General features: G+C 38.0%; 1 protein-coding gene across 5 annotated transcripts in view; it reads left to right on the top strand.

Moving 5' to 3' along the window:
• Window positions 1-17,368, top strand: part of ATP8A1 (ATPase phospholipid transporting 8A1) — a 247,709-nt gene that overhangs the window by 35,488 nt on the left and 194,853 nt on the right. For all 5 annotated transcript variants that reach the window (XM_019025804.4, XM_055384700.2, XM_019025805.4 and 2 more), the window contains one exon: window positions 5,440-5,485. In XM_019025804.4, coding sequence (XP_018881349.2) covers window positions 5,440-5,485 — 46 coding nt within the window. The remainder of the gene's footprint in view (window positions 1-5,439; window positions 5,486-17,368) is intronic.

The raw sequence follows: 17,368 nt of genomic DNA, 5'->3' as shown, positions 1-17,368 counted from the left end.
TCACCTCCCTAGTTTGCTGTATTCCTAGGTATTTTATTCTAAAATAGTTGTTTGCCAGTCTGAGAGGACAATCTGTTAATCCTTAGGAAAGTAAGATGGTAAAGAAAGGAAATGGTGAGAAATTTAGAACGCTCCAATTTAAAGTTATACAAACATTAACACTTTTTCTATAGAGGATCAAATTGGGATCTCATTAAGATGGCATTTGCCATATTAGGAATGGGTCAATTGAACATTTAGATCATCAGTTTTAAAATCATCCAAGTAATTAAGAGTAGAAACAGATGTTGTGCATGTGTGTAAAACAGCGTAGTCCTCTTGATTGGAAATGACATACTTGATGGAGACACTAGCTGAGAAGTGTAAGAGACTCCTACCTGCATTGCTCCACATAGACTTGCCAACCTTTAAATTGTGGTAGGACTTGGCAGTCCACAGGGATTGGTCTTTACTACACTTTTGTCACTTTCTTTGCCTTTTGGACTTCCCTTTTCTTTGTTTAGCCTAATTATCATTGAGTACCTTTAATTTACTAGGCATCATGCTAGTGTTTCACAAATGTTTTTCTCATTTAATTTTTTCAATAACATTGAAAGTTGGATGTTAACCCAATTTTAAAGGTAAGGAAGCTGAGGCTTAGAGAGGTCATGTAACTTGTCTAAGAAAGTGATAGAATCAGAATTCCGTCCTATCCAGTGCTCTTGGCTCTGCATGATTGTGAAGAGTCACCAACATTTATTGTGCTTCTAGGTTGTACTTCCTCTATGTCCTTTACATTTACTAAATCTTATAACAACCCTTGAAGATGTTATTGATCTTATCCCTATTTTACAGATAAGAGGAGGCAGGAGGGGTACGGTAGCTTGTCCAAAGTCACACTGGGGCTGTCAGAATTCAAACAAGGCATTTTGGCTCCAGACTCCTGCCTTATAATCACTACTCAAAACTGCCTTCCCTGTCTTGTTTTGCTTTGTTTTGTTCCCTGGCAAAGCTATAATCTCTCTAGCTATGGTTTCTAGTACTCCATCTTTGAAAGTACATGGCAAATAAAATTGTATCCAAGAAGTTTTTTTTTAACAGAACTCTTTTTGGCATAATATAATAATCAGGTACTATTAGAAAGTTGCTAATCATGCAGTCCTAAAGAATGTAATAATAGTATTGTGAGATGATAGTATCATATGAAGTAGTTTTCCAATGAAATCACTGTTAAGAAATTGACTAGAAATTGTAAGAGTAGTTTAGCAAGAAGTTTATGCCAAACTGTAAAGTGATAGAAAGTTTGAAAGAATACTCTCTAAAATGGGGGACAAATCAAATAACAATTTAGATAGTTGGACAAAGAGCTGTCTTTATCAGTGAGAATAATGAATACATCTTTTCATTCATCCATTCAGCAAGAACATTTGAAGAACTCTTGAGCTGCCAGGCATTCATTAGGATATGTATGAGGATGTGTTAAACTTTTGCTGTGCTGGTAATCATGTCTCATATGTCAGTGGCTTAATATATAAGTTTATTTTTCACTTACTCAAAGACACATGATGGTGGGCATCAGGGATTCAGCCTGAATCAAGATTCTGCTTTGTGGAATATTGGTGGTTATTGTAGCAAGGGTGGGGAGAGGGGATGGAATCTCAGTTCTTCTATGTTTTGGCCCAGAAATGGAGCACGCATCTCTTTATAGCTCAATATTAGAACTAGTGGCATGGCAAAGAGAAGGTGTTATCTCAGGGTCCATGGAAGTGGAGAGCTGGATATTGGTGAAGATTGGTCATGGCTGCCACTAATACATCAGTGAATAAAGCAGAGATTACAATCTAGTAAACTTTCCTATATTCTATTAGATAATGTTTTTAAATCTCTCTCTACATATAGATTTAAAATTTAAAATATATATATATATGTGTGTAGATAGATAGATTAAAATATAGTAAGAATTGCCTGCAGGTAAGGTACTGAAGACTTATCCACCCCCAGTGCATTTTAACTCTTGATGCTTTAGATAACATACTATGATTTTCTATTTTTATATGTTAATAACAAATAACACACATACTTGAAAATACTCTAAAATTGATGGAGAACTCTCTTCTAAAAAGCTGTATTATGCTAAATGCTAGTTCCTATGATAAAGATCAAATTTGTTAAATTGATATTACCACTAAAAATGTCCCCTCTTTGCTATAAACTTGTTAATTTAAATACTAGGAGACTCCATTCGTTATAAAACAGTTATTCAAAGTCTACAATGTGTAGGAACCAAATACTGAGACTATGTTAGTGAGTAAAACTAGCCGTGATGGAGCTTATATCCAATAGAAGAGATCGACATTAATCAAGTAATCAGACTGGTGAGAATGGCTTGAACCCTGGAGGCGGAGGTTGCAATGAGCCGAGATCCCACTACGGCACTCCAGCCTGGACGACGGAATGAGATTCCATCTCAAAAAAAAAAAAAAAAAAAAAAATCACACTAGGCTATTAATGAGAATTAAATGATGGACATGAAGTCTTTAGAATAGTGCCTGGTATATAATAAATGATGAATAAATGTTAACTGTGTTATCATCTAGAGATCCTTTTGGCTTAACAGTAGAAAATGGATTGCAAGGAAAACAGAGCATTTGTGCAGACAAGAATATTCTAGTTGTTAGTGTAAAAAAAAAGATATATTAGACTCAGCAGGTATGGTAGACATGGTGAAAAGTAAGAAAATGAATTTAGTACATTTTTAAGAGTAAAACTGACAAGACTTACCACTATCTAACATGGCTACATACCCTATGCTATCCACAACCACTGGAATGTAAGCTCCATGCAAGGAAGGGGTTTTGTCACTTGTTACTGTAGTCTTGGCAACAGTAACAAGGCCTGGCACATAGTCAGTGTTTAGTAAATATTTATTGAGTGAAAGAATGGCTTGGATAGGAATGAGAGGGAGACAAGGGTATTAGAATGAATTTCCTGGTTTGAGTAAATGGATGGCATGTGTTTCCATGTCTGAGACAAGTACCAGGTCTTGGAGATTAAGGTCCCTGGTTGCCTTGTGAACAGTTTGAGATGCCTTTGAGATTGCCAGAGAGATGTTAAAGAGGCAACCAGATATAATCGTGGAGCTCAGATGAGAGTTTTGACTGGTATATATTTATGTACTGGTTATAATTGAAACTGCAGGTATGAAAGAGTTGTAAGAAGAGAATATGGAGTTAGAAGTGAGGAGGGCCAGGGAGTAAGCCTTGAGCAATACCATTGCTGAATAGCAAGTAGGCAGAGGAGACAAGGGTCAAGGTGCAGATGGCAAACCTGGCAATGATGTGATAAGAAATACCTAGGGAGGGAAGAGTTTCCAGAAGGAGGGAGTGGTCAGCATTGCATACTATGTATCCTGAAGTTCATAACACTGTTTATACAATACAGTTTATTCATGTGCTGTCAATCTAATACTGATGATATTAAATAATTCATTAGCCCTCAGTGATAGTAAATGAATTTGGATTATGACACAGTTGAGGTATTTGAACTCAGAGACTAGCTTAATTTTTTATGAACTATTAGTTTTAGAAGGAATAATCTTATCAAGACACAAAAGTTAGATGCTTTCTTTTTGTAGGCATGGGATTAAAATCTGCCTATTGAGATAGATTCTTAATATATTCAACACACTTGTTTCATGACAAGTAACCTAATTCTGTGATGGGAAGACAGAGGAAAGAGATGCTCTTGTGCAAGAGTTCGCTGTAGATGGAAAGTGATGTTTAAGATCGCCTTGGGTTTCACTAAGATTAAATTTCCTCTTTGAAGTGGAATGTTTCATTAATTAGCTTTTATTTATCTCCTTTAGTTGGAAATCTAACCATTGTCTCGTATTTTGAAAACATTTGTGCCTCCTTTGAATATCTAAATTTACCTTGGACTGTTATTTTTGATGAAAATTTGTTTTGGATCACTTTCTAATTTTCTTATAATCTCTACTAACAAGCAAAAAGAATATTTTCAAAGTTCTGTAACTACAAAATCTCTACTGATGCTACAAATTTAACAGAACTTTAAACATTTAAGAATCTTTTTTGGCAAACTGTGCTTGCTTTTGGAAGCAATAATATGCCTATTGAAAGTCTACATTAATACACTTTTATTAGTGAGTATTTTATACTGAAAAGGAGTTCTAATTGTGTTCCTGCATGTCTGTGTGGGAAGAATCATTCTCAACAATTCTTTCGCAGAGGCATTTTGAATGTTTTGTTTGCATTTTGTGCAGTTCAGTAGCTGATTGTTTCCACATACTGAGTGTATGCTGCCAGCTCTTATCTATTCCTCTTGGGTGTTGCCATGTCCTGGAGTGCTAATCCGCACTTCTAGATTTTTCTCTTGCAGTGTTTTCATATGCGCACTGTGATTCTGAAAACTGTATTTTTTCTCAAATGGAAAACTTAGGAACTCATTTGTTTTACATTTGTTCCAACCCATATTATAGTCAGGTACGCATAACTATATTCAACTTCAGGCTTTGTATGATACGATCTTTGAGCGAACAGAGTTAGTTACACTCACCGTTCTTCTGCAGTGTTAATGGAGTCTGATGAGTTACCCTCGATGCTGTAAATTTAGATGGAAGCCATGGAAAACCTCTAGGTAAACCGGAGAGAAAACAGCTTTCCTGGGCACTCAGATTCTCACCTTTCCTCTGACCTTCTGTTTCTTCTTCTTACCCACTGCTATAAAACCTTGGCTTATGCAACTCTTCAAACCTACCTAGACTTAGACTAACTCACTTGCTTATTGTGTAATTTTGTAGGTGCTCTTGGGAGGAAGGAAGATATGATAAGATTATGTAATTCAATGGCTTTCGGTTGCAAGTGGTGGGAGGAGGGAATGCTGGGGAGCATTGAACAGGAGAGACTGTATGCCAGTGGTAGACATCGTTGGTTCAAGTCATTGGCAGACATCAGCATATCATTAAATTATAGAGGATGTGCTCAGCTTAATTTGGTAACGAATTTCATAAGCTGAAAATATTTCAATACTATTATTAAACGGTAGTTATTATAGATAATTCTCTCAGGCAATCTCCTTTCTAAAGTGAGTTATTAAAGCAAAATACTAAATCAACCTTTCATACTTTTCTAGTACATTAAAATTTTAATCCTACCTATGTGCCGAGGTAAGATCCTTGTGAGGACCACAAACTTACGCTCTCAGAAGAGGAGCACTCTATGGAGATACTGGGAATTGTTCTTTCAGTTTTAAAATTCCTAGGTGTGCTCTAATTCTTCCCATCACCACTCCCCCATCAATGTATACTTTAACATTGACATGAATGAGAAATTATAAAAACCTTGAGAAACATAAGCTAAATCTTTTTTGGTATGAGTGCTCTCTTGTTTTAGTAATCTCATTCACATTTTCACAGTTGTTCTTTTTGCTTTTAAACTTTAGAAACGACATAAAGCTGATAATGCGGTGAACAAGAAACAAACGCAAGGTAGGAATTTTACATGCTTTTTTCTCATATTTGTCAAACCTACTTGTAGTATATACAAACACTTCAATTACATATAATTCAATTGCAAATAGTGTGCATCTCAAGTTTTTGTTTCGGGGTAGATTGATTTTTGGTTTGTGGCATTTGTTAGGATGACACTTAAACTCACTTTAAAGTGATTTATAGTGATAATACTTTTGAAAGCCAACATTTTAAATATATTTAAGTGCTTCATAGCAATAGTCTCTCAAATACAGTCCATAAAGTATGCAGTTGTTTTGACAGTGTTAAATATTATAAATTTATTTTGTTTGTAATCTACAGATGTTATTCTAGAAAAGATGTATAGAAAATAATCACATGTGATGTCACTTGAGTGAAAAGCATTTTGGAAACACTGAGTTATACATGCAGATGACAGACACTCCAGAAATAAATACAACCAGGCCTGCTTCTGTACAGTGCGTGGCATTTTGGCACAGCTCTTTTTGGATGGGGCTCATTTTGATACAGCCAAAAGCAAAATGATCTTCAATACAAGCAAATTCGCCATCATGCTCTAAGATTTTTTTTTTTTTTAATGCCCAGGAATGTGAGAAACAGACATCTTAGCTCATCTCTGAATGAATTTGCCCCATCTGAGAATCTCATCTCTGAAGTTCTCTGATGTGGTGAGGATAAGTGATGTGTGCCAACATTATCTGGTATTTAGGAAGACTATTTTTATACTGCTGATATTTCTATGGAGTCCTGTCAAAATTCCCTGCTTCTTTTTCACCACCTCCCACAATAGGCATTATATGCCAATTTTTAATACATTTAAGGATGATATATTTACTAATTAATAAATTTGCAAAATGTTTACTGAGATTATTTTATTATGGAACATCTAAGAAAGTATAAGATGGGAACTTCAACTTACAACTTATGAAGAGCTTATAACATACTTGTTGAAATAGGTACATGTAAAAACATGTAAAAGTACAAAGAGATGATCTGTGTGGAAGATGAAGGATTTGGACTACATGATCTTAATTATCTTCGGATTTTTGTGGCAAATCATAGTTTCTATGTCAAGTGCTATAAAAATTGGTAAGGAGAGAAAACTGTGGTGTATCTTGAGCTAGACCTTGAATTTTAGGAGGACATTGGATGAACAGAGAGGAATGGAGAAGATATTTTTATGTGTGGGTTGAGGTGGGAAAGGAGGAAGAGGGGTTTTTCAGGAAAATAAGACTGTAGGACTGCTTTGCTGAACCATTGTTAGACTGCCAGGCGCAGAAAGGAGATTCACATCAGAAGGAAACAAAATCATGATTTAAAAGGTAGGCTGAGGTTGAATTGTATAGGGTCTTGAAGGCTAAGCCAAGGGGATTCCAACATTTCTTGTGGATATTGAGTCGCTGTTGAAGGTTTATGAGCCAAAACGAGACAGGCCGAACATGTGGGTTAAAGATGGAAGGCAGAATGAACAGGAGTAAGGGACTGTTAGAAGCCTGGGACAGAGCTACTCCAGGAGTTTAGTTGTGAAGGGACAAACACAGGAACTGAAAGGGAAAAAATCCAGACGTTTCAAGCCTGGTATTTTTGGCAATATGCAGTTTTTGCATTTGTTGCCGTATTGCTCAGAATATTCAGTAACAGCTTTTGAAACAGAAGTACATAAATGCTTTTCCAACCCATAATGTATCTTGTAGCAGAGGGCTCCTATGTTCAGTGACTGGCAATTATTGATTTTCAAGCCTTGGCTCAAGAAGTTGACATAGTACAGTAGAGGTGTGGTCACCATAGCTATGATGATTTTGGGCTACCTCACAGGTGCTCCACCCTTCTGGGTACGTACTTACCTCCAAAAAAAAAATTCCTTGCCTACCATTCAGATAAAATTTTATTTCTTGACTATCCATCTTGGTTCATGAGTCCCCTTCATAGATTAACAGGATTGGCCCTATGGCTAAATATGAGAATAGGCAAGTGAGAGGAAAAGCTTCTATAATAAATATATATAAAACTCAATTCAAAAATGAAATATTAGGGCTTAGCTATAAAAGCCATTTCAGTCAACAGAATACACTCCATATCTGTAGGTTTCTCATCCTAAGATTCAACCAATTGAAGATCAAAAATAGAAAAAACGAGGCCAGGCGGGGCGGCTCATGCCTGTAATTCCAGCTCTTTGGAAGGCTGAGGCGGGTGGATCGCCAGAGGTCAGGAGTTCAAGCCCAGCCTGACCAACATGGCAAAACCCCATCTCTACTAAAAATACAAAAATTAGTTGGGCGTGGTGGCAGGCGCCTGTAATCCCAGCTATTCAGGAGGCTGAGGTAGGAGAATCGCTCGAACCCAGGAGGCGGAGGTTGCAGTGAGCCAAGACCGCGCCACTGCACTCCAGCCTGGGTGACAGAGAGAGACTCTATCTTAAAAAAAAGAAAAACAATGCAACAATAAAAAAAAAATACAAGTTTAAAAATATAGTATAACAACTATTTACATAGCTATTTACATATTTACTATTTAAATTGTATTAGGTCTTATAAGTAATGTAGAGATGATTTAAAGTATATGAAAGGACATGCATAGGTTATATGCAAATACTGCACCAGTTTATTTAAGGGACTTGAGCATCCATGGATTTTTGTATCCATGGGAAGTCCTGGAACTAATCCCTCATGGATATTGAGGGGGGACTGTACTTTCTTTCAGATCTTATAAGTCCCATATCCAAGAAATTATGGCTTTTATGTTGGTAGTTGAATTTGTTTCCTAAGAGAATAGTATATTTTTGTTTTCCCCTTTGCTGCCTTTGAGTATTGGTCTTCTTGGTTTGGCGGTTGATAGGAGATAACAAAAATGTTCGAGTAGGATACTGTTTGCTGTCAAATAATTCAGATTGCTTAACATGAAAGCCATCTGTTATTAGGCCAGAATGAAATTCAATTTGCTTTTCTGAATTGAGGCAGAAGTGGGTGTATAGGAGTGGGGAGGGAGGAGTATTTTTGACAGGTAATTAATTTTTGATGGACATCTGAAGCATCCAACTCATTTTCATTTTGTCAGTGTTTATCAAGTCCACATAATGTGTAAGAGACATTTTTTTCTCAATCAAATGTTAACCCTTTTATATTCACAGAGAAATGAATATTTTCTCTCCTTATGTGAGGCATCAGAGGGTAACACTCTCATTCCTTAGCAACTTCAGAAATATAAACTTGTCTTTTTATTTCCAACATTTTCAACCATTTAACTGAAAACTGGTGCTGATTGGATGCCCTATTTTCACTGATAAGTTAATTCAATCAGGGATCAAATTATGGAGCTGAGACCTAACTCAGAACCTAAAAGTTGTCAACACCACTTCTGGAAACAAGCCTTGCCCCAGAGATATATAAGCTGGTTTGGTTGATGATTCAGTGATCTGATGAATATAAAATTGTGTATTGTTTTCCAACAACCTAGCTGCAGAGGGAAGACAGAGTAGGTAGACGCTCAGAAGTCCAGGGATGTGAGTGAGTCTTGATGAGTTTTATGGTCCACTCCACCCAGAGCACTGTGGCTGCTTCTCTTTGCTCCAGTGTTTTTGTTGTGTGATGGTTTGTGCATACTAGATAGGAACGCTACAGAGGGAAGGTCCAACTCTTATTCAGCTTTGTGTTCCCAATAGCTCCCAGACCAGGATCCTGTCTTAATAGGTGCTCTCTATGTGCATGTTAAATGAACGAGTGAATGAACCACTCTCCAGATAAATACTTGAGTATACATAATAAAGGAAGAAGAAAGACTGGAAATGAAAAGAAGCCTTCCTGAAAATTCATTATCTGGAGTGCGAATAAGATGAAAAGCAGTATCTTCATAACACTGTGTCCCAGACTTTCACAGTCACTGATAAAATCCAAATATGGCAGAAGTTCTTGCCACTTTTTTATCTTCTCTGTCAAAGTCATTATATTATCATTTAACCCTTGCTTCACCTTCTGTCAACACAATACTTTGTCTACTGATCCCTTTCATTACTCAAAGCACTGCCCTGTTCAGAATGCGCTCATTTTCCTTGTATCTAACCTTACTTTCGTTTCCTCTGATCTCTTCCCTCAGTATTTGAACTCAGATTTTGGCACAGCCTCCTCCATGTGTCTACACACACAAGAGGCCATCTCTCATTGTTTTCTCTGAGATGAGTTGTTCTGCCAAATATATCTTTGCGGAAATTTATAAATTACAAATTTATAATTGTTTTTCTAATATGCACATTGAAGCCAATCCCCATATGAATTTATTGTGGTGATTGAGCTAGTTTTTATTTTAACTGGTAAAAATATGCTGTCGTTTTTTATGAAATGCCATGATGGCTAGCTTGTCAATATTTCAAGTGGAATGACAACTTCTTCTAAAATCACAACATGGAGGCCTAGGAAAGGATGGAGTTCAGGTGCAAACTAAGGTATTTGGGAAAATTTGTAAATGCTTCCTAATGAGTAAATTTGCTTTTTAAAACCCCAGGTGTATTCCCTGGACAATGGTCTGTGTACATTCTGCATATGAGAATGTGTGGGAGATAGAGCTGCGATCCTTAGCAGCCCATTGATCAACTGGTTTGATGCTACAGTTAAATGAAGGCTAAATTGTTTAATATCGTACCCTATTTTATTATGATACTAAGCATTAGAATAAGTAATAAAGCAGTTTTCTGATTATTTAGAAAAGGTCACATGAAATTCTTTTAAACTAGACACATAACTAAAAATAATAAATTGACTCATATTCACCTATATCTTCCTTCCCCAGAGCTACATCAATCAGCCTTTTCTGAATGGAGTTGAGTGAGTGACAGCTGATAGCCACTAACAAGACTACTTCCCTGCAGGGCGCATAGTTGCTTATCTCCCACTGGAAACCATTTCAGCTTTAAAGTCCTTTGTGAAAAAGGTGTTGAGTTGATGTGGATTGAATGTGTTGCAGGTTGTTAAGCATGAAATGACCTACTAACAACAAGGCGGAGTTCATCTGGTTGAATTCATTTCAGTGCTGTTCAAAGAGATGTATTATGCTAAGGGACTTAAAATAGCAACACCTTTCTTGCCTGCTGAAAAAGAGAGTGTTGCTCCCTTTTTGTCTCTCTGGAGGTACCCCCACATCTGCTCTGTTCAGTAGACCTGAACATATACTCTGCCACGTGTATGTTGGCTTACCTATAAACGGTTTTTAGAAAGTAGTGTTTCAGTGATCCTAGGGACTTAAAATTAAGCATATTTATGGCCTAAGTAATTTCAGACATCTATAAGCTTTATAATATTTTCAGATTGTCACAAAGATCTGAGTATTATGCAAATACTAAGATCTAACCATTGAACTGGTTAGATGTCTTCAGCAGTAGCTCTGGATGGAGAGGAGATATTTGTGGGGAAAGACAGCTCCAGGTTGTCTTTCACTTTTTTTTTTTTTTTTTTGCACACAAAGGAGCAAAACCCATTGAGGAAATTTGGGAAGATGGTTAAAGTGAGAGGACTGATTTTATGGTTGGCTTTATGACTTTGCTCTGTGCTTTATTCGTGTATGTGCATACTCCACTCACATTGTCTTTTATTTTTAAATTTAAACCAGGTAGTCTGCTTTCATGGGAATTTTTCTCTCCTGTTTTTGCCAAACCCAAATAAGTTATATTAACATATTTTCTGGGAAAAATGGGTGTGATTCAAAGTTAGAACATTTGTTATTTTACTTCAGAAAGTCTTTATTGAACATCTTTCTTGTGTAGGACCCTGTGTAGAAAATGCAAAGAGAAATCGTACTTGTCCTACAGGAAATTATAATCTTGCAGGGAAGATAAGATGCAGACTGATATAATTCAAGGTAAAAAAAAAAAAAAAATTAAGGGCCAAATGAGAGATGTAGGGATTCCAAAATGCCATTTGAGGGGTTCATGAAGTAAGAGTGGAACTTTGGTAAGCAGATATCAGGGTAGTAACTGTGAGTGATGCAGGATGAAAGGACTAATATGAGCATTACTGTGGAAGTGGGAAGACATGAGATGTACTCTGGAAATAGCAAATAGTCTGTTTTGGCCAGGGCATAGAATCCACGTCATGAAACAATGAGGGACAGGGACAGGGAGGCAAGTTAGGGTCATTTTTCGGAGTCTTTTGAAAACCAGGGTGAGGAACTTGGATGGAATTCTGAAAAGTATGGATAGGCTTCCACTTGTGCTTTTGAAAGAATTTGACAGCTGTATGGAGAGGTGGCAGGGAGAGGCACAGAGAGATTGATTTTCTTACTAAGGAGGGGGACAGGCTGTGTCAAGTAGAAGACAAAGGAAAGCACACAGTGGATAGATTCAACTGGACCTGGCAATGGAGAGAAACCCAGTCAAATACCAAGTGCTGCCAAATCAAAAGACCAGGACTGAGACACCCGCTAAATCCAGCATTTAAAAGAAGTAGCCGTTGTTCATTTTTCTTAACTAGAGAGTAGTCGTGGAGCTCTGAAAACCGAAGCCAGATAGCAAGGAGTTGTGGAATGACTGATGGGTGAGGCAGTGGAGGGAGATTTTTCTTTCAAGGAATTTCTCAATTAAGCAGAGGAAAAAGTGAGGGACTCATGACTGTGGGCATGAAAAAGGGAAAGCATTTCGAGAATAGGGTATTGCTGGTCTTTGTGCTCCAATCACATCGTGCCACTTATATTGATTTTTCATAAGCCATTGGTTCTCAAATTTGGCATCAGAATCCCCTGGAGCATTTGTTAAAACACAGATTGCTGGGACTCACGCCTAGAGTTTCTGTAGGCCTGGAGTGGGGCCCCAGAGTTTCAATTTTAAACTCTCAGTGACACTGCTGGCGAGGGGGTCGTACTTTTAGGACAACTCATTTAAAGGTTGTATAAATGAGTTGATAGAAGTAGTATCAACCAATTTGACATCAATATATGTATTATTATATGTATTACATGGTTGAAAGAGGAATCCAGGAAGTTTCCATTGTCTTTTGTGTCAGTGGACACTAATGGTTCAGCCAAGCCCCTGGTGGTTTAATGTAACCTTTATAGGCAAGCTTATACAAGAGACTCTTCCTGTGCCGTGTCAGTTTATGCCACACTGAGGCTTTTGCCTTAAAGTTGTCTTTGGAAGTAAGAGTCTATATAGTGAATAAAATAATGTTTTAATGTTGGCATATTGGCTTTCCTTCTTTGCCCCAGTCAAAGCCGTAGTCTCAGCTGTACTACAGTCCTTGATGACCTAAAATTCCTCTTAAATGCTGACTCAGAGGAATTGGAGCACACTACATTTTCTGTGGTTTTACTATTCCTCTATGACAACAGTAGTGTCATTGTCTTTTTGGATGACTTGCCTCTTGTTACCCACTTAAGAAATGATAGGCTGGGTGCGGTGGCTGATGCCTGTAATCCCAGCACTTTGGGAGGCCAAGGCAGGCAGATCACAAGGTCAGGAGTTCAAGACCAGCCTGACCAACATGGCGAAACCCCATCTCTACTAAAAATACAAAAATTAGCCAGGTGTGGTGGCGCACACCTGTAATCCCAGCTACTCAGGAGGCTGAGGCAGGAGAATTGCTTGAACCTGAGAGGTGGAGGTTACAGTGAGCCGAGATTGTGCCACTGCACTCCAACCTGGGTGACAAAGCGAGACTCCATCTCCAAAAAAAAAAAAAATGATATTATTGCCCAGGGAGGGCACCCCGGTGACACTTTCGGCAGTGGCCCCAGTGGTAGACCATTCTGATTGGGGTGGTGGGTGGGAGGCGTGCTTCTCTCAGAGAAGCTGATGTTAGAGTGTAAGTCAGCACCTGCACCTGTGCATTATTTGGTTGGGTCCTGAGAAACTGGCCACTTCCTCCAGGGCCTTTGAGGAATCCGGAATGTTCTCTAACAGAATGTTTTCATTTCAAAAAAGAAACCTATTACAACAAAGCTGTTACCTTGTATCCTGCTAAATAAAAACAAGTTACATTTGAGGTAATTGTTTAGTCTGAGCTTTCCCATGGCGGGACTGTCAGACTAATTAAGCTGTTAGAAAACTATAGCAGGTGTGTTTGGTTGGAACTGGTGGAGGAGTTTTGCATTTAAAACAGTGAGCTGTCAAAGCACCATACCACCAGCCATTCTGACAATCCTGTCGTAACTTATTCCTACTCCCCTTCAGCAGGCTTCTTTAATCATCTCTGCTAGGCTCTTAACGCTTTCCATATATTGGAGGAATGTCATCTTCCTAAATGAAGGTAGGGAGGAACACAGTCACCTCCTTGTTGAAATCTAATCCAGTTACATTGTGACTGGTTTCTTGAACACATTCTAAATGTACAAAATTACATTGGCCTTGGCTGTGTAGTGTGAGGTTTACCTAATTCTCTACTGAAATGAATACATTAAAAAAAAAAAAAAACCTGTAGAATCAGAATAGCATCTCTGTTACTTTTGGCCCAACAACCCTAAATGCTCATCACAGGCTGGGCATTGTTTCTTGCTTTCTCTAAACTTAGGTTAGTGCCGGGTCAGAGGAGGTTGATGATTTAAAAATACCTAGATTGCTAATTCAGTCACCAGCATAATACATGTGGCGGTGTTTATTTTCATTGTTCTAAGGACTGGGTGTTTAAGAACCAGTTCTAAAAGATAACAATGAATTATAGGATTGACTTGTTTCCTTGGCCAGTGTTCAAGTCTTGATTTGTATGGAAACTTTTTTTTATGTTGTGAGCTGATTTTTAACTTTATCAGAGTATACTCATCTATATTCCAAGATGACACTAGCCTCGAGTTTGTGTATTTCCTTTCTTCATTTCTGTATTCTGGTTTTGTATTTCAAGAACGCAATAAGTGGGGGATGGGGTAGAAGTACGTCCTCATTTCTAAGGAGCCTACCAGCACTGCAGATGCAGCAGGCCCATGCAGCAAGTATTGAACAGCAAGGTTCTGTAATATTTTCAAAGAAGCGTTACTCTATTTAGTTAGGATTCCAACCCAGTGTAGGGATGTAAAGGTAATTTATACTTTCATTAATCCAGACCACTACAGCCTTCAGAATAAATATCAGATACTCATCAGACTGACAAAATTCAAGGAATGGATAAGTTTGTGCTTGTCTCAGTTTATAGTCAGTGGAAATTTATACATTGCTCGTAAAAGTATGGAGTGCTGTAGATTCTTAGGTATCTGGTTGTATCTGATAAAATTACAAACTCAAATGCCCCGGAGTCAGCAATGTTCTCTGGGGCATTCTCTCTTATAGGGTACAATCATGTGAATATATTTCATTGCTGTGGTAGTAGAAAAAAATAGAAGTCAGAATTTGCACCAGGGGGAGAATAGTTGAATGCTTTATGATGCAGCTGTTGTGGAAAATTGAGTTGTCTCACACAAGGCAAGGACAGCTCTGTGCCTATCTCTAGGACACCTGGAAGTGTGATGCTGAACACTGCCTAAGACAAGGATGAGACGGACTAGCTGGTGATTTATAATGTGCTGTTTAAGGTTTGAAACTCCCTTGTAGCCACCCAAGACTAGCTTCTCTACTCAGTTTAAGCATATATAGAGATTGATGGCTTAACTAGTTTTACTGGCTACACAGTTTGCCTTGGGTAGTCAACTAGAGGGTAGAAAAGACCCCACTGGAAACTTTTGCCTGGGCTTTCCTGAAATTCAGATTTCACATACATACCATGGAGCTTCAAAACCCATGTTGAGGGTGAAAGAGAAGGGATCCTGGGGAGCCATGCCTGTCAGTCTCTCAGGCCTCTGATGCTTTTCTGGGCTTTCATTTTCCTGCTGTACCATATCCTTTGCCTTGAGTAAAGTCTTCTGTGAATACATCCTGTTAAGTCTTGTGTGTCCACCTAATTATCCAACCCGTTGTAATTGACACATCTGTGCCATGGAGTATTTTCCAAAAATGAGTTAAATATCTCTGCTTTTCATTAAAGTATTTATGGCATGTTGAGTGGAAAACCAAGTGGCAGAGAAATTTTAAAAGGGAAAGAAAAAACAAGAATGTCCATGTTTGTCTAGAGAAAGGTGTGCGAGGATTCATCAGTTAGTACTCCTTACTGTGAGAAACTGGCCTTGAGAAGAGGAATGTCAGCTTTTACCTTGTATACATACCTGTCTTGCTGGAAACATGTATTGATTTTGTCATTTGGTAGAAAACATTGAATATGTATTTAAAAGTTTCTTAGATATGTACATTTGGGCAGTATGCCACATTTTTCTAAGTATTTCTCCAATAATGAATTGAGAGAGAACATTTGGGTGGAGAGGAGAATGCACTGTTTGGCTGGAGACAAAGATTCGCAAAAGGTCAGTTGGAGAAAGGAGGTAAATAAGTTTGAACGTGGAGAGAAAACTGATCAGAGCAAGGTTGAGGGAAAATGAGCACGTACAGAAGATGGAGGCGTCAAGCAGATTTGAAGGAGGACGGCAGAAGTGCAGCAGATTTGGAGGCGGTTTTCCATGTAAGTGCCACTGGCTTCCACTATCCGTTATTGAGTGAAGACTCTCTGGCATAATCTGTTGGATCTGAGAAGCCTGTTGTGACACTTCCCATGTGTTAAATGGCACCCAACAAAGTGGATCAGGGCTATTTTTACATGTGAACTAACAAACATCTGTAAAGTCACAGCATGTTGAGGAGGGCTAGATTAAATTACAGAGCTGGAAGGAGTGGCCCTGAGCTGATACCAGAGAACAGTTTGTGTTAGTGCCTCTGAGGGTTACATAACCATTTCTAACTGCTTGCACTGAAAATTGGTTTAGTCACTTATAAAACTGAGATGTCTATTTTAAGCAAATGTTAAAATAGTTCATTGGCATCTTTTTCTGTAGCTATTTTTTAATTCAGTTATAGTTCACATACCATATAATTCACCATGTTGAAGGATACAGTGCAGTGGTGTTTAGTGCATTCACAAGGTTATGCACCGATCACCACAACCTTAATTCTAGAACATTTTCATTAATCCAAAAAGAAACCCTATACATGTAAACAGTCAGTCTTTCTTTCTTCCTTGAATCCCTTGCAATCACTAACCTACCTTTTGTCTCCATGGATTTGTCTGTTCTTGGCATCTTATGTACATGGGATCATACAATATGTGGCCCTTTGTGTCTGGGTTCTTTCACTTAGCATATCTCCAAGATTCATTCATGTCATTGTATCCACACTTAAATTATTTTTATGGCAGAATAGCATTCCATTTAATGGCTATACCACATTTTGTTATCCATTCATCAGTTGATAGACATGTGGGTTGTTTCTACCCTTTGGCTATTATGAATAACGTTTCAGTGAACATTCATGTACAAGTTTTGTGTGAGTGTATGTTTTCCGTTTGCTTAGGTATACACCTAGTAGTAGAATTTCTGGGTCTATGGTAACTGTGCTTAACTTTTTGAGGAACTGCCAAAGTATTTTCCTATATAACTATTTATTAAATGTCGTGTTTATGTTATTTTTAACATGAGCCCTACTAGGTAGTGGAGTTGTATCTTCAGTAAATCTATAACTGTTACAACGGTTTTATATGATCCTATGACAGATAAGAATATTAGTGGATCCAGCATTCCACCCAGCTAGTACTTACTGAGCACCTTTATGTCAGTGTGTGCTGTGTGATAACACTGGAACGGTAACAGTGAGTATAATAGGGAAGGTTTCTCTTGTCATGGATCTTATAATCTGGGGGAAGAGACAGCCCTTAAATAATCCTGTTTAATTAAGTATACAGTAAAACTGTGATGCTGTGATAAGTGTTCTAGAGGAAAAGTGCACGGAGCTCATTTAGATTTGGGGGTGAGGAGGAAGGACTGGGTGTCAACACAATGTCCCCGAGAAAGTGCTGTTAAAGCTGAGATCTACAAGGTGTGTGTACAAGTTAACTA

This window comes from Gorilla gorilla, chromosome 3, assembly GCF_029281585.2.
Source record: "Gorilla gorilla gorilla isolate KB3781 chromosome 3, NHGRI_mGorGor1-v2.1_pri, whole genome shotgun sequence".
NCBI lineage: Eukaryota > Metazoa > Chordata > Mammalia > Primates > Hominidae > Gorilla > Gorilla gorilla.
Note: the sequence above shows the minus strand (reverse complement) of the source record. Positions and strands in the feature narration are given on the sequence as shown.